Below are 22,792 nucleotides of genomic sequence, written 5' to 3'. Positions count from 1 at the left end.
CTCTCTCTGTTCTCTATTCCTGTCTGGTCTCTCTCAGTTCTCTTCCTGTCTGTCTCTCTCTGTTCTCTATTCCTGTCTGGTCTCTCTCAGTTCTCTTCCTGTCTGGTCTCTCTCTCTTCCTGTCTGGTCTCTCTCTGTTCTCTCTTCCTGTCTGTCTCTCTCTGTTCTCTCTTCCTGTCTGTCTGTCTCTCTGTCTGTTCTCTCGCTTCCTGTCTGTCTCTCTCAGTTCTCTTCCTGTCTCTCTGTCTGTTCTCTCGCTTCCTGTCTGTCTCTCTCAGTTCTTTTCCTGTCTGTCTCTGTCTGGTCTCTCTCTCTTCCTGTCTGTCTCTCTCTGTTCTCTCTCTGTTCTCTCTCTCTCTGTCTGTTCTCTCTCTATTCCTGTCTGGTCTCTCTCTGTTCTCTCTCTCTTCCTGTCTGGTCTCTCTCTGTTCTCTCTTCCTGTCTGGTCTCTCTCTGTTCTCTCTCTCTTCCTGTCTGGTCTCTCTGTCATACGTAGTGTGATTTATTTCTGCTGTTCCACTACTGATCTGCACATCTCTCTCCTCAGTACAACAAATTTAAGTGCCGGATCCTGAATGAGAAGGTGACCACCCCGACCACTACTGTGTACAGGTGAGCTGCATCCCGACCCGGTCGTTATTGAATGTGTGTTTGGGCCGATCCAGGTTCCCTGTGTATTTATCCTGTCTGTGCTGACTAGGTGTGGTCCGCTGATTGACCTGTGCCGAGGACCCCATGTCCGACACACTGGAAAGATTAAGGCCCTGAAGATCCACAAGGTAAACCCTCAGTCACACTTCTGCTTTTGTCTACGCTATGTTTTGAAACTTATATTTAGTTTCTTTTGAAGGATCTTTATTTAAATTCTCTTGATGGTTCTCTGAAGTCGTCCCAGTTTTAAAATGTCCGACCACTCTAAGGTTTCCTTGACCACGTTTACACTCCAACATCCCGGTATTATTCTATCTTGAAGTTGTCTCATATAAACATCATATCCCGTTTTACAGTAACCTGAATCAGCTCCTTTCCCAGTTATGAGAGAGGTGAATAAGATGCCTGGGATATGCTGATGTTAGACTGGATACGTTGACCTGTCTTATCCCATTTCCTGTTTGTTGTGGTCTCCCAGGCTCAGTCCTTTTGAAGTTCAGGTTTCCTCCAGCCATATTTAACCTGCATGGTTTCCCTGGTCGCAGTGGGAGGGGAACACCATGTCATCAAGTTTACTGTGTTTCCTCCAGCCATATTTAACCTGCATGGTTTCCCTGGTCGCAGTGGGAGGGGAACACCATGTCATCAAGTTTACTGTGTTTCCTCCAGCCATATTTAACCTGCATGGCTTCCCTGGTCGCAGTGGGAGGGGAACACCATGTCATCAAGTTTACTGTGTTTCCTCCAGCCATATTTAACCTGCATGGTTTCCCTGGTCGCAGTGGGAGGGGAACACCATGTCATCAAGTTTACTGTGTTTCCTCCAGCCATATTTAACCTGCATGGCTTCCCTGGTCGCAGTGGGAGGGGAACACCATGTCATCAAGTTTACTGTGTTTCCTCCAGCCATATTTAACCTGCATGGTTTCCCTGGTCGCAGTGGGAGGGGAACGCCATGTCATCAAGTTCACTGTGTTTCCTCCAGCCATATTTAACCTGCATGGCTTCCCTGGTCGCAGTGGGAGGGGAACACCATGTCATCAAGTTTACTGTGTTTCCTCCAGCCATATTTAACCTGCATGGTTTCCCTGGTCGCAGTGGGAGGGGAACGCCATGTCATCAAGTTTACTGTGTTTCCTCCAGCCATATTTAACCTGCATGGTTTCCCTGGTCGCAGTGGGAGGGGAACGCCATGTCATCAAGTTCACTGTGTTTCCTCCAGCCATATTTAACCTGCATGGCTTCCCTGGTCGCAGTGGGAGGGGAACACCATGTCATCAAGTTTACTGTGTTTCCTCCAGCCATATTTAACCTGCATGGTTTCCCTGGTCGCAGTGGGAGGGGAACACCATGTCATCAAGTTTACTGTGTTTCCTCCAGCCATATTTAACCTGCATGGCTTCCCTGGTCGCAGTGGGAGGGGAACACCATGTCATCAAGTTTACTGTGTTTCCTCCAGCCATATTTAACCTGCATGGTTTCCCTGGTCGCAGTGGGAGGGGAACACCATGTCATCAAGTTTACTGTGTTTCCTCCAGCCATATTTAACCTGCATGGTTTCCCTGGTCGCAGTGGGAGGGGAACGCCATGTCATCAAGTTCACTGTGTTTCCTCCAGCCATATTTAACCTGCATGGTTTCCCTGGTCGCAGTGGGAGGGGAACACCATGTCATCAAGTTTACTGTGTTTCCTCCAGCCATATTTAACCTGCATGGCTTCCCTGGTCGCAGTGGGAGGGGAACACCATGTCATCAAGTTTACTGTGTTTCCTCCAGCCATATTTAACCTGCATGGTTTCCCTGGTCGCAGTGGGAGGGGAACGCCATGTCATCAAGTTCACTGTGTTTCCTCCAGCCATATTTAACCTGCATGGCTTCCCTGGTCGCAGTGGGAGGGGAACACCATGTCATCAAGTTTACTGTGTTTCCTCCAGCCATATTTAACCTGCATGGTTTCCCTGGTCGCAGTGGGAGGGGAACACCATGTCATCAAGTTTACTGTGTTTCCTCCAGCCATATTTAACCTGCATGGCTTCCCTGGTCGCAGTGGGAGGGGAACACCATGTCATCAAGTTTACTGTGTTTCCTCCAGCCATATTTAACCTGCATGGTTTCCCTGGTCGCAGTGGGAGGGGAACACCATGTCATCAAGTTTACTGTGTTTCCTCCAGCCATATTTAACCTGCATGGTTTCCCTGGTCGCAGTGGGAGGGGAACGCCATGTCATCAAGTTCACTGTGTTTCCTCCAGCCATATTTAACCTGCATGGCTTCCCTGGTCGCAGTGGGAGGGGAACACCATGTCATCAAGTTTACTGTGTTTCCTCCAGCCATATTTAACCTGCATGGTTTCCCTGGTCGCAGTGGGAGGGGAACACCATGTCATCAAGTTTACTGTGTTTCCTCCAGCCATATTTAACCTGCATGGTTTCCCTGGTCGCAGTGGGAGGGGAACACCATGTCATCAAGTTTACTGTGTTTCCTCCAGCCATATTTAACCTGCATGGTTTCCCTGGTCGCAGTGGGAGGGGAACGCCATGTCATCAAGTTCACTGTGTTTCCTCCAGCCATATTTAACCTGCATGGCTTCCCTGGTCGCAGTGGGAGGGGAACACCATGTCATCAAGTTTACTGTGTTTCCTCCAGCCATATTTAACCTGCATGGCTTCCCTGGTCGCAGTGGGAGGGGAACACCATGTCATCAAGTTTACTGTGTTTCCTCCAGCCATATTTAACCTGCATGGTTTCCCTGGTCGCAGTGGGAGGGGAACACCATGTCATCAAGTTTACTGTGTTTCCTCCAGCCATATTTAACCTGCATGGTTTCCCTGGTCGCAGTGGGAGGGGAACACCATGTCATCAAGTTCACTGTGTTTCCTCCAGCCATATTTAACCTGCATGGCTTCCCTGGTCGCAGTGGGAGGGGAACACCATGTCATCAAGTTTACTGTGTTTCCTCCAGCCATATTTAACCTGCATGGTTTCCCTGGTCGCAGTGGGAGGGGAACACCATGTCATCAAGTTTACTGTGTTTCCTCCAGCCATATTTAACCTGCATGGCTTCCCTGGTCGCAGTGGGAGGGGAACGCCATGTCATCAAGTTCACTGTGTTTCCTCCAGCCATATTTAACCTGCATGGCTTCCCTGGTCACAGTGGGAGGGGAACACCATGTCATCAAGTTCACTGCGTTTCCACCGCCATTTCTCCCAGAATTCATTTAAAGATCCCTTAATGTTAAACTAATATCCTGTTTCCATCACAGCTGTCAATTTATTTTTTATTTATTCGATAGAAACGTGGTTAGTATTTCACTTTCAAAATATTAATCCGAGATAAACTGAAATACTATCAGAAACATGTTGGACTGTTTTTACTGCGTTTAAGTTCCAGCCATTTGTCCTCATAACCACCTCTACCTACTGGGAGGACAAGGCTGACATCTCTCTAGTATGCTACTCTCTTCTCCTGTCTCTATCCTCCAGAACTCCTCTACCTACTGGGAGGACAAGGCTGACATCTCTCTAGTATGCTACTCTCTTCTCCTGTCTCTAACCTCCAGAACTCCTCTACCTACTGGGAGGACAAGGCAGACATCTCTCTAGTATGCTACTCTCCTGTCTCTATCCTCCAGAACTCCTCTACCTACTGGGAGGACAAGGCTGACATCTCTCTAGTATGCTACTCTCTTCTCCTGTCTCTAACCTCCAGAACTCCTCTACCTACTGGGAGGACAAGGCAGACATCTCTCTAGTATGCTACTCTCCTGTCTCTATCCTCCAGAACTCCTCTACCTACTGGGAGGACAAGGCTGACATCTCTCTAGTATGCTACTCTCTTCTCCTGTCTCTATCCTCCAGAACTCCTCTACCTACTGGGAGGACAAGGCTGACATCTCTCTAGTATGCTACTCTCCTGTTTCTATCCTCCAGAACTCCTCTACCTACTGGGAGGACAAGGCTGACATCTCTCTAGTATGCTACTCTCCTGTCTCTATCCTCCAGAACTCCTCTACCTACTGGGAGGACAAGGCTGACATCTCTCTAGTATGCTACTCTCCTGTCTCTATCCTCCAGAACTCCTCTACCTACTGGGAGGACAAGGCTGACATCTCTCTAGTATGCTACTCTCTTCTCCTGTCTCTAACCTCCAGAACTCCTCTACCTACTGGGAGGACAAGGCTGACATCTCTCTAGTATGCTACTCTCCTGTCTCTAACCTCCAGAACTCCTCTACCTACTGGGAGGACAAGGCTGACATCTCTCTAGTATGCTACTCTCCTGTCTCTATCCTCCAGAACTCCTCTACCTACTGGGAGGACAAGGCTGACATCTCTCTAGTATGCTACTCTCCTGTTTCTATCCTCCAGAACTCCTCTACCTACTGGGAGGACAAGGCTGACATCTCTCTAGTATGCTACTCTCCTGTTTCTATCCTCCAGAACTCCTCTACCTACTGGGAGGACAAGGCTGACATCTCTCTAGTATGCTACTCTCCTGTTTCTATCCTCCAGAACTCCTCTACCTACTGGGAGGACAAGGCTGACATCTCTCTAGTATGCTACTCTCCTGTTTCTATCCTCCAGAACTCCTCTACCTACTGGGAGGACAAGGCTGACATCTCTCTAGTATGCTACTCTCCTGTCTCTATCCTCCAGAACTCCTCTACCTACTGGGAGGACAAGGCTGACATCTCTCTAGTATGCTACTCTCCTGTTTCTATCCTCCAGAACTCCTCTACCTACTGGGAGGACAAGGCTGACATCTCTCTAGTATGCTACTCTCCTGTCTCTATCCTCCAGAACTCCTCTACCTACTGGGAGGACAAGGCTGACATCTCTCTAGTATGCTACTCTCCTGTTTCTATCCTCCAGAACTCCTCTACCTACTGGGAGGACAAGGCTGACATCTCTCTAGTATGCTACTCTCCTGTCTCTATCCTCCAGAACTCCTCTACCTACTGGGAGGACAAGGCTGACATCTCTCTAGTATGCTACTCTCCTGTTTCTATCCTCCAGAACTCCTCTACCTACTGGGAGGACAAGGCTGACATCTCTCTAGTATGCTACTCTCCTGTCTCTATCCTCCAGAACTCCTCTACCTACTGGGAGGACAAGGCTGACATCTCTCTAGTATGCTACTCTCTTCTCCTGTCTCTATCCTCCAGAACTCCTCTACCTACTGGGAGGACAAGGCTGACATCTCTCTAGTATGCTACTCTCTCCTCCTGTCTCTATCCTCCAGAACTCCTCTACCTACTGGGAGGACAAGGCTGACATCTCTCTAGTATGCTACTCTCTTCTCCTGTCTCTATCCTCCAGAACTCCTCTACCTACTGGGAGGACAAGGCTGACATCTCTCTAGTATGCTACTCTCCTGTTTCTATCCTCCAGAACTCCTCTACCTACTGGGAGGACAAGGCTGACATCTCTCTAGTATGCTACTCTCCTGTTTCTATCCTCCAGAACTCCTCTACCTACTGGGAGGACAAGGCTGACATCTCTCTAGTATGCTACTCTCCTGTCTCTATCCTCCAGAACTCCTCTACCTACTGGGAGGACAAGGCTGACATCTCTCTAGTATGCTACTCTCTTCTCCTGTCTCTATCCTCCAGAACTCCTCTACCTACTGGGAGGACAAGGCTGACATCTCTCTAGTATGCTACTCTCCTGTTTCTATCCTCCAGAACTCCTCTACCTACTGGGAGGACAAGGCTGACATCTCTCTAGTATGCTACTCTCTTCTCCTGTCTCTATCCTCCAGAACTCCTCTACCTACTGGGAGGACAAGGCTGACATCTCTCTAGTATGCTACTCTCCTGTCTCTATCCTCCAGAACTCCTCTACCTACTGGGAGGACAAGGCTGACATCTCTCTAGTATGCTACTCTCTTCTCCTGTCTCTATCCTCCAGAACTCCTCTACCTACTGGGAGGACAAGGCTGACATCTCTCTAGTATGCTACTCTCTTCTCCTGTCTCTATCCTCCAGAACTCCTCTACCTACTGGGAGGACAAGGCTGACATCTCTCTAGTATGCTACTCTCCTGTCTCTATCCTCCAGAACTCCTCTACCTACTGGGAGGACAAGGCTGACATCTCTCTAGTATGCTACTCTCCTGTTTCTATCCTCCAGAACTCCTCTACCTACTGGGAGGACAAGGCTGACATCTCTCTAGTATGCTACTCTCTTCTCCTGTTTCTATCCTCCAGAACTCCTCTACCTACTGGGAGGACAAGGCTGACATCTCTCTAGTATGCTACTCTCCTGTCTCTATCCTCCAGAACTCCTCTACCTACTGGGAGGACAAGGCTGACATCTCTCTAGTATGCTACTCTCCTGTTTCTATCCTCCAGAACTCCTCTACCTACTGGGAGGACAAGGCTGACATCTCTCTAGTATGCTACTCTCCTGTTTCTATCCTCCAGAACTCCTCTACCTACTGGGAGGACAAGGCTGACATCTCTCTAGTATGCTACTCTCCTGTTTCTATCCTCCAGAACTCCTCTACCTACTGGGAGGACAAGGCTGACATCTCTCTAGTATGCTACTCTCCTGTTTCTATCCTCCAGAACTCCTCTACCTACTGGGAGGACAAGGCTGACATCTCTCTAGTATGCTACTCTCCTGTTTCTATCCTCCAGAACTCCTCTACCTACTGGGAGGACAAGGCTGACATCTCTCTAGTATGCTACTCTCCTGTTTCTATCCTCCAGAACTCCTCTACCTACTGGGAGGACAAGGCTGACATCTCTCTAGGATGCTACTCTCCTGTCTCTAACCTCCAGAACTCCTCTACCTACTGGGAGGACAAGGCTGACATCTCTCTAGTATGCTACTCTCCTGTCTCTATCCTCCAGAACTCCTCTACCTACTGGGAGGACAAGGCTGACATCTCTCTAGTATGCTACTCTCTTCTCCTGTCTCTATCCTCCAGAACTCCTCTACCTACTGGGAGTACAAGGCTGACTTCTCTCTAGTATGCTACTTTCCTGTCTCTATCCTCCAGAACTCCTCTACCTACTGGGAGGACAAGGCTGACATCTCTCTAGTATGCTACTCTCCTGTTTCTATCCTCCAGAACTCCTCTACCTACTGGGAGGACAAGGCTGACATCTCTCTAGTATGCTACTCTCTTCTCCTGTCTCTAACCTCCAGAACTCCTCTACCTACTGGGAGGACAAGGCTGACATCTCTCTAGTATGCTACTCTCCTGTTTCTATCCTCCAGAACTCCTCTACCTACTGGGAGGACAAGGCTGACATCTCTCTAGTATGCTACTCTCCTGTTTCTATCCTCCAGAACTCCTCTACCTACTGGGAGGACAAGGCTGACATCTCTCTAGTATGCTACTCTCCTGTTTCTATCCTCCAGAACTCCTCTACCTACTGGGAGGACAAGGCTGACATCTCTCTAGTATGCTACTCTCCTGTCTCTATCCTCCAGAACTCCTCTACCTACTGGGAGGACAAGGCTGACATCTCTCTAGTATGCTACTCTCTTCTCCTGTCTCTATCCTCCAGAACTCCTCTACCTACTGGGAGGACAAGGCTGACATCTCTCTAGTATGCTACTCTCCTGTCTCTATCCTCCAGAACTCCTCTACCTACTGGGAGGACAAGGCTGACATCTCTCTAGTATGCTACTCTCTTCTCCCTAACCTCCAGAACTCCTCTACCTACTGGGAGGTCAAGGCTGACATCTCTCTAGTATGCTACTCTCTTCTCCCTAACCTCCAGAACTCCTCTACCTACTGGGAGGTCAAGGCTGACATCTCTCTAGTATGCTACTCTCCTGTCTCTAACCTCCAGAACTCCTCTACCTACTGGGAGGACAAGGCTGACATCTCTCTAGGATGCTACTCTCCTGTCTCTAACCTCCAGAACTCCTCTACCTACTGGGAGGACAAGGCTGACATCTCTCTAGTATGCTACTCTCCTGTTTCTATCCTCCAGAACTCCTCTACCTACTGGGAGGACAAGGCTGACATCTCTCTAGTATGCTACTCTCCTGTTTCTATCCTCCAGAACTCCTCTACCTACTGGGAGGACAAGGCTGACATCTCTCTAGTATGCTACTCTCCTGTTTCTATCCTCCAGAACTCCTCTACCTACTGGGAGGACAAGGCTGACATCTCTCTAGTATGCTACTCTCTTCTCCTGTCTCTATCCTCCAGAACTCCTCTACCTACTGGGAGGACAAGGCTGACATCTCTCTAGTATGCTACTCTCTTCTCCTGTCTCTATCCTCCAGAACTCCTCTACCTACTGGGAGGACAAGGCTGACATCTCTCTAGTATGCTACTCTCCTGTCTCTATCCTCCAGAACTCCTCTACCTACTGGGAGGACAAGGCTGACATCTCTCTAGTATGCTACTCTCTTCTCCTGTCTCTATCCTCCAGAACTCCTCTACCTACTGGGAGGACAAGGCTGACATCTCTCTAGTATGCTACTCTCCTGTTTCTAACCTCCAGAACTCCTCTACCTACTGGGAGGACAAGGCTGACATCTCTCTAGTATGCTACTCTCCTGTTTCTATCCTCCAGAACTCCTCTACCTACTGGGAGGACAAGGCTGACATCTCTCTAGTATGCTACTCTCTTCTCCTGTCTCTATCCTCCAGAACTCCTCTACCTACTGGGAGGACAAGGCTGACATCTCTCTAGTATGCTACTCTCCTGTTTCTATCCTCCAGAACTCCTCTACCTACTGGGAGGACAAGGCTGACATCTCTCTAGTATGCTACTCTCCTGTTTCTATCCTCCAGAACTCCTCTACCTACTGGGAGGACAAGGCTGACATCTCTCTAGGATGCTACTCTCCTGTCTCTAACCTCCAGAACTCCTCTACCTACTGGGAGGACAAGGCTGACATCTCTCTAGTATGCTACTCTCCTGTCTCTATCCTCCAGAACTCCTCTACCTACTGGGAGGACAAGGCTGACATCTCTCTAGTATGCTACTCTCTTCTCCTGTCTCTATCCTCCAGAACTCCTCTACCTACTGGGAGGGCAAGGCTGACATCTCTCTAGTATGCTACTCTCCTGTTTCTATCCTCCAGAACTCCTCTACCTACTGGGAGGTCAAGGCTGACATCTCTCTAGTATGCTACTCTCTTCTCCTGTTTCTATCCTCCAGAACTCCTCTACCTACTGGGAGGACAAGGCTGACATCTCTCTAGTATGCTACTCTCTTCTCCTGTTTCTATCCTCCAGAACTCCTCTACCTACTGGGAGTACAAGGCTGACTTCTCTCTAGTATGCTACTTTCCTGTCTCTATCCTCCAGAACTCCTCTACCTACTGGGAGGACAAGGCTGACATCTCTCTAGTATGCTACTCTCTTCTCCTGTCTCTAACCTCCAGAACTCCTCTACCTACTGGGAGGACAAGGCTGACATCTCTCTAGTATGCTACTCTCCTGTTTCTATCCTCCAGAACTCCTCTACCTACTGGGAGGACAAGGCTGACATCTCTCTAGTATGCTACTCTCTTCTCCTGTCTCTAACCTCCAGAACTCCTCTACCTACTGGGAGGACAAGGCTGACATCTCTCTAGTATGCTACTCTCTTCTCCTGTCTCTAACCTCCAGAACTCCTCTACCTACTGGGAGGACAAGGCTGACATCTCTCTAGTATGCTACTCTCTTCTCCTGTCTCTAACCTCCAGAACTCCTCTACCTACTGGGAGGACAAGGCTGACATCTCTCTAGTATGCTACTCTCTTCTCCTGTCTCTAACCTCCAGAACTCCTCTACCTACTGGGAGGACAAGGCTGACATCTCTCTAGTATGCTACTCTCTTCTCCTGTCTCTATCCTCCAGAACTCCTCTACCTACTGGGAGGACAAGGCTGACATCTCTCTAGTATGCTACTCTCCTGTTTCTATCCTCCAGAACTCCTCTACCTACTGGGAGGACAAGGCTGACATCTCTCTAGTATGCTACTCTCCTGTTTCTATCCTCCAGAACTCCTCTACCTACTGGGAGGACAAGGCTGACATCTCTCTAGTATGCTACTCTCCTGTTTCTATCCTCCAGAACTCCTCTACCTACTGGGAGGACAAGGCTGACATCTCTCTAGTATGCTACTCTCTTCTCCTGTCTCTATCCTCCAGAACTCCTCTACCTACTGGGAGGACAAGGCTGACATCTCTCTAGTATGCTACTCTCCTGTTTCTATCCTCCAGAACTCCTCTACCTACTGGGAGGACAAGGCTGACATCTCTCTAGTATGCTACTCTCTTCTCCTGTCTCTATCCTCCAGAACTCCTCTACCTACTGGGAGGACAAGGCTGACATCTCTCTAGTATGCTACTCTCTTCTCCTGTCTCTATCCTCCAGAACTCCTCTACCTACTGGGAGGACAAGGCTGACATCTCTCTAGTATGCTACTCTCTTCTCCTGTTTCTATCCTCCAGAACTCCTCTACCTACTGGGAGGACAAGGCTGACATCTCTCTAGTATGCTACTCTCCTGTCTCTATCCTCCAGAACTCCTCTACCTACTGGGAGGACAAGGCTGACATCTCTCTAGTATGCTACTCTCCTGTTTCTATCCTCCAGAACTCCTCTACCTACTGGGAGGACAAGGCTGACATCTCTCTAGTATGCTACTCTCCTGTTTCTATCCTCCAGAACTCCTCTACCTACTGGGAGGACAAGGCTGACATCTCTCTAGTATGCTACTCTCTTCTCCTGTCTCTATCCTCCAGAACTCCTCTACCTACTGGGAGGACAAGGCTGACATCTCTCTAGTATGCTACTCTCCTGTTTCTATCCTCCAGAACTCCTCTACCTACTGGGAGGACAAGGCTGACATCTCTCTAGTATGCTACTCTCTTCTCCTGTCTCTATCCTCCAGAACTCCTCTACCTACTGGGAGGACAAGGCTGACATCTCTCTAGTATGCTACTCTCTTCTCCTGTCTCTATCCTCCAGAACTCCTCTACCTACTGGGAGGACAAGGCTGACATCTCTCTAGTATGCTACTCTCTTCTCCTGTTTCTATCCTCCAGAACTCCTCTACCTACTGGGAGGACAAGGCTGACATCTCTCTAGTATGCTACTCTCCTGTCTCTATCCTCCAGAACTCCTCTACCTACTGGGAGGACAAGGCTGACATCTCTCTAGTATGCTACTCTCCTGTCTCTATCCTCCAGAACTCCTCTACCTACTGGGAGGACAAGGCTGACATCTCTCTAGTATGCTACTCTCCTGTTTCTATCCTCCAGAACTCCTCTACCTACTGGGAGGACAAGGCTGACATCTCTCTAGTATGCTACTCTCCTGTTTCTATCCTCCAGAACTCCTCTACCTACTGGGAGGACAAGGCTGACATCTCTCTAGTATGCTACTCTCCTGTTTCTATCCTCCAGAACTCCTCTACCTACTGGGAGGACAAGGCTGACATCTCTCTAGTATGCTACTCTCTTCTCCTGTCTCTAACCTCCAGAACTCCTCTACCTACTGGGAGGACAAGGCTGACATCTCTCTAGGATGCTACTCTCCTGTCTCTAACCTCCAGAACTCCTCTACCTACTGGGAGGACAAGGCTGACATCTCTCTAGTATGCTACTCTCCTGTCTCTATCCTCCAGAACTCCTCTACCTACTGGGAGGACAAGGCTGACATCTCTCTAGTATGCTACTCTCTTCTCCTGTTTCTATCCTCCAGAACTCCTCTACCTACTGGGAGGACAAGGCTGACATCTCTCTAGTATGCTACTCTCCTGTCTCTATCCTCCAGAACTCCTCTACCTACTGGGAGGACAAGGCTGACATCTCTCTAGTATGCTACTCTCCTGTTTCTATCCTCCAGAACTCCTCTACCTACTGGGAGGACAAGGCTGACATCTCTCTAGTATGCTACTCTCCTGTTTCTATCCTCCAGAACTCCTCTACCTACTGGGAGGACAAGGCTGACATCTCTCTAGTATGCTACTCTCTTCTCCTGTCTCTATCCTCCAGAACTCCTCTACCTACTGGGAGGACAAGGCTGACATCTCTCTAGTATGCTACTCTCCTGTTTCTATCCTCCAGAACTCCTCTACCTACTGGGAGGACAAGGCTGACATCTCTCTAGTATGCTACTCTCTTCTCCTGTCTCTATCCTCCAGAACTCCTCTACCTACTGGGAGGACAAGGCTGACATCTCTCTAGTATGCTACTCTCTTCTCCTGTCTCTATCCTCCAGAACTCCTCTACCTACTGGGAGGACAAGGCTGACATCTCTCTAGTATGCTACTCTCTTCTCCTGTTTCTATCCTCCAGAACTCCTCTACCTACTGGGAGGACAAGGCTGACATCTCTCTAGTATGCTACTCTCCTGTCTCTATCCTCCAGAACTCCTCTACCTACTGGGAGGACAAGGCTGACATCTCTCTAGTATGCTACTCTCCTGTCTCTATCCTCCAGAACTCCTCTACCTACTGGGAGGACAAGGCTGACATCTCTCTAGTATGCTACTCTCCTGTTTCTATCCTCCAGAACTCCTCTACCTACTGGGAGGACAAGGCTGACATCTCTCTAGTATGCTACTCTCCTGTTTCTATCCTCCAGAACTCCTCTACCTACTGGGAGGACAAGGCTGACATCTCTCTAGTATGCTACTCTCCTGTCTCTATCCTCCAGAACTCCTCTACCTACTGGGAGGACAAGGCTGACATCTCTCTAGTATGCTACTCTCTTCTCCTGTTTCTATCCTCCAGAACTCCTCTACCTACTGGGAGGACAAGGCTGACATCTCTCTAGTATGCTACTCTCTTCTCCTGTCTCTATCCTCCAGAACTCCTCTACCTACTGGGAGGACAAGGCTGACATCTCTCTAGTATGCTACTCTCTTCTCCTGTTTCTATCCTCCAGAACTCCTCTACCTACTGGGAGGACAAGGCTGACATCTCTCTAGTATGCTACTCTCCTGTCTCTATCCTCCAGAACTCCTCTACCTACTGGGAGGACAAGGCTGACATCTCTCTAGTATGCTACTCTCCTGTCTCTATCCTCCAGAACTCCTCTACCTACTGGGAGGACAAGGCTGACATCTCTCTAGTATGCTACTCTCCTGTTTCTATCCTCCAGAACTCCTCTACCTACTGGGAGGACAAGGCTGACATCTCTCTAGTATGCTACTCTCCTGTTTCTATCCTCCAGAACTCCTCTACCTACTGGGAGGACAAGGCTGACATCTCTCTAGTATGCTACTCTCCTGTTTCTATCCTCCAGAACTCCTCTACCTACTGGGAGGACAAGGCTGACATCTCTCTAGTATGCTACTCTCTTCTCCTGTCTCTAACCTCCAGAACTCCTCTACCTACTGGGAGGACAAGGCTGACATCTCTCTAGGATGCTACTCTCCTGTCTCTAACCTCCAGAACTCCTCTACCTACTGGGAGGACAAGGCTGACATCTCTCTAGTATGCTACTCTCCTGTCTCTATCCTCCAGAACTCCTCTACCTACTGGGAGGACAAGGCTGACATCTCTCTAGTATGCTACTCTCTTCTCCTGTTTCTATCCTCCAGAACTCCTCTACCTACTGGGAGGACAAGGCTGACATCTCTCTAGTATGCTACTCTCCTGTCTCTATCCTCCAGAACTCCTCTACCTACTGGGAGGACAAGGCTGACATCTCTCTAGTATGCTACTCTCCTGTTTCTATCCTCCAGAACTCCTCTACCTACTGGGAGGACAAGGCTGACATCTCTCTAGTATGCTACTCTCCTGTTTCTATCCTCCAGAACTCCTCTACCTACTGGGAGGACAAGGCTGACATCTCTCTAGTATGCTACTCTCTTCTCCTGTCTCTATCCTCCAGAACTCCTCTACCTACTGGGAGGACAAGGCTGACATCTCTCTAGTATGCTACTCTCCTGTTTCTATCCTCCAGAACTCCTCTACCTACTGGGAGGACAAGGCTGACATCTCTCTAGTATGCTACTCTCTTCTCCTGTCTCTATCCTCCAGAACTCCTCTACCTACTGGGAGGACAAGGCTGACATCTCTCTAGTATGCTACTCTCTTCTCCTGTCTCTATCCTCCAGAACTCCTCTACCTACTGGGAGGACAAGGCTGACATCTCTCTAGTATGCTACTCTCTTCTCCTGTTTCTATCCTCCAGAACTCCTCTACCTACTGGGAGGACAAGGCTGACATCTCTCTAGTATGCTACTCTCCTGTCTCTATCCTCCAGAACTCCTCTACCTACTGGGAGGACAAGGCTGACATCTCTCTAGTATGCTACTCTCCTGTCTCTATCCTCCAGAACTCCTCTACCTACTGGGAGGACAAGGCTGACATCTCTCTAGTATGCTACTCTCCTGTTTCTATCCTCCAGAACTCCTCTACCTACTGGGAGGACAAGGCTGACATCTCTCTAGTATGCTACTCTCCTGTTTCTATCCTCCAGAACTCCTCTACCTACTGGGAGGACAAGGCTGACATCTCTCTAGTATGCTACTCTCCTGTCTCTATCCTCCAGAACTCCTCTACCTACTGGGAGGACAAGGCTGACATCTCTCTAGTATGCTACTCTCTTCTCCTGTTTCTATCCTCCAGAACTCCTCTACCTACTGGGAGGACAAGGCTGACATCTCTCTAGTATGCTACTCTCCTGTCTCTATCCTCCAGAACTCCTCTACCTACTGGGAGGACAAGGCTGACATCTCTCTAGTATGCTACTCTCCTGTTTCTATCCTCCAGAACTCCTCTACCTACTGGGAGGACAAGGCTGACATCTCTCTAGTATGCTACTCTCCTGTTTCTATCCTCCAGAACTCCTCTACCTACTGGGAGGACAAGGCTGACATCTCTCTAGTATGCTACTCTCTTCTCCTGTCTCTATCCTCCAGAACTCCTCTACCTACTGGGAGGACAAGGCTGACATCTCTCTAGTATGCTACTCTCCTGTTTCTATCCTCCAGAACTCCTCTACCTACTGGGAGGACAAGGCTGACATCTCTCTAGTATGCTACTCTCTTCTCCTGTCTCTATCCTCCAGAACTCCTCTACCTACTGGGAGGACAAGGCTGACATCTCTCTAGTATGCTACTCTCTTCTCCTGTCTCTATCCTCCAGAACTCCTCTACCTACTGGGAGGACAAGGCTGACATCTCTCTAGTATGCTACTCTCTTCTCCTGTTTCTATCCTCCAGAACTCCTCTACCTACTGGGAGGACAAGGCTGACATCTCTCTAGTATGCTACTCTCCTGTCTCTATCCTCCAGAACTCCTCTACCTACTGGGAGGACAAGGCTGACATCTCTCTAGTATGCTACTCTCCTGTTTCTATCCTCCAGAACTCCTCTACCTACTGGGAGGACAAGGCTGACATCTCTCTAGTATGCTACTCTCCTGTTTCTATCCTCCAGAACTCCTCTACCTACTGGGAGGACAAGGCTGACATCTCTCTAGTATGCTACTCTCTTCTCCTGTCTCTATCCTCCAGAACTCCTCTACCTACTGGGAGGACAAGGCTGACATCTCTCTAGTATGCTACTCTCCTGTTTCTATCCTCCAGAACTCCTCTACCTACTGGGAGGACAAGGCTGACATCTCTCTAGTATGCTACTCTCTTCTCCTGTCTCTATCCTCCAGAACTCCTCTACCTACTGGGAGGACAAGGCTGACATCTCTCTAGTATGCTACTCTCTTCTCCTGTCTCTATCCTCCAGAACTCCTCTACCTACTGGGAGGACAAGGCTGACATCTCTCTAGTATGCTACTCTCTTCTCCTGTTTCTATCCTCCAGAACTCCTCTACCTACTGGGAGGACAAGGCTGACATCTCTCTAGTATGCTACTCTCCTGTCTCTATCCTCCAGAACTCCTCTACCTACTGGGAGGACAAGGCTGACATCTCTCTAGTATGCTACTCTCCTGTCTCTATCCTCCAGAACTCCTCTACCTACTGGGAGGACAAGGCTGACATCTCTCTAGTATGCTACTCTCCTGTTTCTATCCTCCAGAACTCCTCTACCTACTGGGAGGACAAGGCTGACATCTCTCTAGTATGCTACTCTCCTGTTTCTATCCTCCAGAACTCCTCTACCTACTGGGAGGACAAGGCTGACATCTCTCTAGTATGCTACTCTCCTGTCTCTATCCTCCAGAACTCCTCTACCTACTGGGAGGACAAGGCTGACATCTCTCTAGTATGCTACTCTCTTCTCCTGTTTCTATCCTCCAGAACTCCTCTACCTACTGGGAGGACAAGGCTGACATCTCTCTAGTATGCTACTCTCCTGTCTCTATCCTCCAGAACTCCTCTACCTACTGGGAGGACAAGGCTGACATCTCTCTAGTATGCTACTCTCCTGTTTCTATCCTCCAGAACTCCTCTACCTACTGGGAGGACAAGGCTGACATCTCTCTAGTATGCTACTCTCCTGTTTCTATCCTCCAGAACTCCTCTACCTACTGGGAGGACAAGGCTGACATCTCTCTAGTATGCTACTCTCTTCTCCTGTCTCTATCCTCCAGAACTCCTCTACCTACTGGGAGGACAAGGCTGACATCTCTCTAGTATGCTACTCTCCTGTTTCTATCCTCCAGAACTCCTCTACCTACTGGGAGGACAAGGCTGACATCTCTCTAGTATGCTACTCTCTTCTCCTGTCTCTATCCTCCAGAACTCCTCTACCTACTGGGAGGACAAGGCTGACATCTCTCTAGTATGCTACTCTCTTCTCCTGTCTCTATCCTCCAGAACTCCTCTACCTACTGGGAGGACAAGGCTGACATCTCTCTAGTATGCTACTCTCTTCTCCTGTTTCTATCCTCCAGAACTCCTCTACCTACTGGGAGGACAAGGCTGACATCTCTCTAGTATGCTACTCTCCTGTCTCTATCCTCCAGAACTCCTCTACCTACTGGGAGGACAAGGCTGACATCTCTCTAGTATGCTACTCTCCTGTCTCTATCCTCCAGAACTCCTCTACCTACTGGGAGGACAAGGCTGACATCTCTCTAGTATGCTACTCTCCTGTTTCTATCCTCCAGAACTCCTCTACCTACTGGGAGGACAAGGCTGACATCTCTCTAGTATGCTACTCTCCTGTTTCTATCCTCCAGAACTCCTCTACCTACTGGGAGGACAAGGCTGACATCTCTCTAGTATGCTACTCTCCTGTTTCTATCCTCCAGAACTCCTCTACCTACTGGGAGGACAAGGCTGACATCTCTCTAGTATGCTACTCTCTTCTCCTGTCTCTAACCTCCAGAACTCCTCTACCTACTGGGAGGACAAGGCTGACATCTCTCTAGGATGCTACTCTCCTGTCTCTAACCTCCAGAACTCCTCTACCTACTGGGAGGACAAGGCTGACATCTCTCTAGTATGCTACTCTCCTGTCTCTATCCTCCAGAACTCCTCTACCTACTGGGAGGACAAGGCTGACATCTCTCTAGTATGCTACTCTCTTCTCCTGTCTCTATCCTCCAGAACTCCTCTACCTACTGGGAGTACAAGGCTGACTTCTCTCTAGTATGCTACTCTCCTGTCTCTATCCTCCAGAACTCCTCTACCTACTGGGAGTACAAGGCTGACATCTCTCTAGTATGCTACTCTCCTGTTTCTATCCTCCAGAACTCCTCTACCTACTGGGAGGACAAGGCTGACATCTCTCTAGTATGCTACTTTCCTGTCTCTATCCTCCAGAACTCCTCTACCTACTGGGAGGACAAGGCTGACATCTCTCTAGTATGCTACTCTCCTGTTTCTATCCTCCAGAACTCCTCTACCTACTGGGAGGACAAGGCTGACATCTCTCTAGTATGCTACTCTCCTGTTTCTATCCTCCAGAACTCCTCTACCTACTGGGAGGACAAGGCTGACATCTCTCTAGTATGCTACTCTCTTCTCCTGTCTCTAACCTCCAGAACTCCTCTACCTACTGGGAGGACAAGGCTGACATCTCTCTAGTATGCTACTCTCCTGTTTCTATCCTCCAGAACTCCTCTACCTACTGGGAGGACAAGGCTGACATCTCTCTAGTATGCTACTCTCCTGTTTCTATCCTCCAGAACTCCTCTACCTACTGGGAGGACAAGGCTGACATCTCTCTAGTATGCTACTCTCCTGTTTCTATCCTCCAGAACTCCTCTACCTACTGGGAGGACAAGGCTGACATCTCTCTAGTATGCTACTCTCCTGTCTCTATCCTCCAGAACTCCTCTACCTACTGGGAGGACAAGGCTGACATCTCTCTAGTATGCTACTCTCTTCTCCTGTCTCTATCCTCCAGAACTCCTCTACCTACTGGGAGGACAAGGCTGACATCTCTCTAGTATGCTACTCTCCTGTCTCTATCCTCCAGAACTCCTCTACCTACTGGGAGGACAAGGCTGACATCTCTCTAGTATGCTACTCTCTTCTCCCTAACCTCCAGAACTCCTCTACCTACTGGGAGGTCAAGGCTGACATCTCTCTAGTATGCTACTCTCTTCTCCCTAACCTCCAGAACTCCTCTACCTACTGGGAGGTCAAGGCTGACATCTCTCTAGTATGCTACTCTCCTGTCTCTAACCTCCAGAACTCCTCTACCTACTGGGAGGACAAGGCTGACATCTCTCTAGTATGCTACTCTCCTGTTTCTATCCTCCAGAACTCCTCTACCTACTGGGAGGACAAGGCTGACATCTCTCTAGTATGCTACTCTCCTGTTTCTATCCTCCAGAACTCCTCTACCTACTGGGAGGACAAGGCTGACATCTCTCTAGTATGCTACTCTCCTGTTTCTATCCTCCAGAACTCCTCTACCTACTGGGAGGACAAGGCTGACATCTCTCTAGTATGCTACTCTCCTGTCTCTATCCTCCAGAACTCCTCTACCTACTGGGAGGACAAGGCTGACATCTCTCTAGTATGCTACTCTCTTCTCCTGTCTCTATCCTCCAGAACTCCTCTACCTACTGGGAGGACAAGGCTGACATCTCTCTAGTATGCTACTCTCCTGTCTCTATCCTCCAGAACTCCTCTACCTACTGGGAGGACAAGGCTGACATCTCTCTAGTATGCTACTCTCTTCTCCCTAACCTCCAGAACTCCTCTACCTACTGGGAGGTCAAGGCTGACATCTCTCTAGTATGCTACTCTCTTCTCCCTAACCTCCAGAACTCCTCTACCTACTGGGAGGTCAAGGCTGACATCTCTCTAGTATGCTACTCTCCTGTCTCTAACCTCCAGAACTCCTCTACCTACTGGGAGGACAAGGCTGACATCTCTCTAGTATGCTACTCTCCTGTTTCTATCCTCCAGAACTCCTCTACCTACTGGGAGGACAAGGCTGACATCTCTCTAGTATGCTACTCTCCTGTTTCTATCCTCCAGAACTCCTCTACCTACTGGGAGGACAAGGCTGACATCTCTCTAGTATGCTACTCTCCTGTTTCTATCCTCCAGAACTCCTCTACCTACTGGGAGGACAAGGCTGACATCTCTCTAGTATGCTACTCTCTTCTCCTGTCTCTATCCTCCAGAACTCCTCTACCTACTGGGAGGACAAGGCTGACATCTCTCTAGTATGCTACTCTCTTCTCCCTAACCTCCAGAACTCCTCTACCTACTGGGAGGTCAAGGCTGACATCTCTCTAGTATGCTACTCTCTTCTCCCTAACCTCCAGAACTCCTCTACCTACTGGGAGGTCAAGGCTGACATCTCTCTAGTATGCTACTCTCTTCTCCCTAACCTCCAGAACTCCTCTACCTACTGGGAGGTCAAGGCTGACATCTCTCTAGTATGCTACTCTCCTGTCTCTAACCTCCAGAACTCCTCTACCTACTGGGAGGACAAGGCTGACATCTCTCTAGTATGCTACTCTCCTGTCTCTATCCTCCAGAACTCCTCTACCTACTGGGAGGACAAGGCTGACATCTCTCTAGTATGCTACTCTCCTGTTTCTATCCTCCAGAACTCCTCTACCTACTGGGAGGACAAGGCTGACATCTCTCTAGTATGCTACTCTCTTCTCCTGTTTCTATCCTCCAGAACTCATCTACCTACTGGGAGGACAAGGCTGACATCTCTCTAGTATGCTACTCTCTTCTCCTGTTTCTATCCTCCAGAACTCCTCTACCTACTGGGAGGACAAGGCTGACATCTCTCTAGTATGCTACTCTCCTGTTTCTATCCTCCAGAACTCCTCTACCTACTGGGAGGACAAGGCTGACATCTCTCTAGTATGCTACTCTCCTGTTTCTATCCTCCAGAACTCCTCTACCTACTGGGAGGACAAGGCTGACATCTCTCTAGTATGCTACTCTCTTCTCCTGTTTCTATCCTCCAGAACTCCTCTACCTACTGGGAGGACAAGGCTGACATCTCTCTAGTATGCTACTCTCCTGTTTCTAACCTCCAGAACTCCTCTACCTACTGGGAGGACAAGGCTGACATCTCTCTAGTATGCTACTCTCCTGTTTCTATCCTCCAGAACTCCTCTACCTACTGGGAGGACAAGGCTGACATCTCTCTAGTATGCTACTCTCTTCTCCTGTCTCTATCCTCCAGAACTCCTCTACCTACTGGGAGGACAAGGCTGACATCTCTCTAGTATGCTACTCTCCTGTCTCTATCCTCCAGAACTCCTCTACCTACTGGGAGGACAAGGCTGACATCTCTCTAGTATGCTACTCTCCTGTCTCTATCCTCCAGAACTCCTCTACCTACTGGGAGGACAAGGCTGACATCTCTCTAGTATGCTACTCTCCTGTTTCTATCCTCCAGAACTCCTCTACCTACTGGGAGGACAAGGCTGACATCTCTCTAGTATGCTACTCTCTTCTCCTGTTTCTATCCTCCAGAACTCATCTACCTACTGGGAGGACAAGGCTGACATCTCTCTAGTATGCTACTCTCCTGTCTCTATCCTCCAGAACTCCTCTACCTACTGGGAGGACAAGGCTGACATCTCTCTAGTATGCTACTCTCCTGTCTCTATCCTCCAGAACTCCTCTACCTACTGGGAGGACAAGGCTGACATCTCTCTAGTATGCTACTCTCCTGTTTCTATCCTCCAGAACTCCTCTACCTACTGGGAGGACAAGGCTGACATCTCTCTAGTATGCTACTCTCTTCTCCTGTTTCTATCCTCCAGAACTCCTCTACCTACTGGGAGGACAAGGCTGACATCTCTCTAGTATGCTACTCTCTTCTCCTGTCTCTAACCTCCAGAACTTCTCTACCTACTGGGAGGACAAGGCTGACATCTCTCTAGTATGCTACTCTCCTGTTTCTATCCTCCAGAACTCCTCTACCTACTGGGAGGACAAGGCTGACATCTCTCTAGTATGCTACTCTCTTCTCCTGTTTCTATCCTCCAGAACTCCTCTACCTACTGGGAGGACAAGGCTGACATCTCTCTAGTATGCTACTCTCTTCTCCTGTTTCTATCCTCCAGAACTCCTCTACCTACTGGGAGGACAAGGCTGACATCTCTCTAGTATGCTACTCTCCTGTTTCTATCCTCCAGAACTCCTCTACCTACTGGGAGGACAAGGCTGACATCTCTCTAGTATGCTACTCTCCTGTTTCTATCCTCCAGAACTCCTCTACCTACTGGGAGGACAAGGCTGACATCTCTCTAGTATGCTACTCTCTTCTCCTGTCTCTAACCTCCAGAACTCCTCTACCTACTGGGAGGACAAGGCTGACATCTCTCTAGTATGCTACTCTCTTCTCCTGTCTCTATCCTCCAGAACTCCTCTACCTACTGGGAGGACAAGGCTGACATCTCTCTAGTATGCTACTCTCCTGTTTCTATCCTCCAGAACTCCTCTACCTACTGGGAGGACAAGGCTGACATCTCTCTAGTATGCTACTCTCCTGTTTCTATCCTCCAGAACTCCTCTACCTACTGGGAGGACAAGGCTGACATCTCTCTAGTATGCTACTCTCCTGTCTCTATCCTCCAGAACTCCTCTACCTACTGGGAGGACAAGGCTGACATCTCTCTAGTATGCTACTCTCTTCTCCTGTCTCTATCCTCCAGAACTCCTCTACCTACTGGGAGTACAAGGCTGACATCTCTCTAGTATGCTACTCTCCTGTCTCTATCCTCCAGAACTCCTCTACCTACTGGGAGGACAAGGCTGACATCTCTCTAGTATGCTACTCTCCTGTCTCTATCCTCCAGAACTCCTCTACCTACTGGGAGGACAAGGC

General features: G+C 49.0%; 1 protein-coding gene across 1 annotated transcript in view; it reads left to right on the top strand.

The window, feature by feature from the left end:
* Positions 1–22,792, top strand: part of tars1 (threonyl-tRNA synthetase 1) — a 155,328-nt gene that overhangs the window by 25,325 nt on the left and 107,211 nt on the right. Inside the window, exons 7-8 of the mRNA XM_055918669.1 lie at positions 548–612; positions 701–779. Of these exons, the coding sequence (XP_055774644.1) occupies positions 548–612; positions 701–779 (144 nt within the window). The remainder of the gene's footprint in view (positions 1–547; positions 613–700; positions 780–22,792) is intronic.

This window comes from Salvelinus fontinalis, chromosome 4, assembly GCF_029448725.1.
Source record: "Salvelinus fontinalis isolate EN_2023a chromosome 4, ASM2944872v1, whole genome shotgun sequence".
In the NCBI taxonomy this organism is placed as follows: Eukaryota; Metazoa; Chordata; class Actinopteri; order Salmoniformes; family Salmonidae; genus Salvelinus; species Salvelinus fontinalis.
Note: the sequence above shows the minus strand (reverse complement) of the source record. Positions and strands in the feature narration are given on the sequence as shown.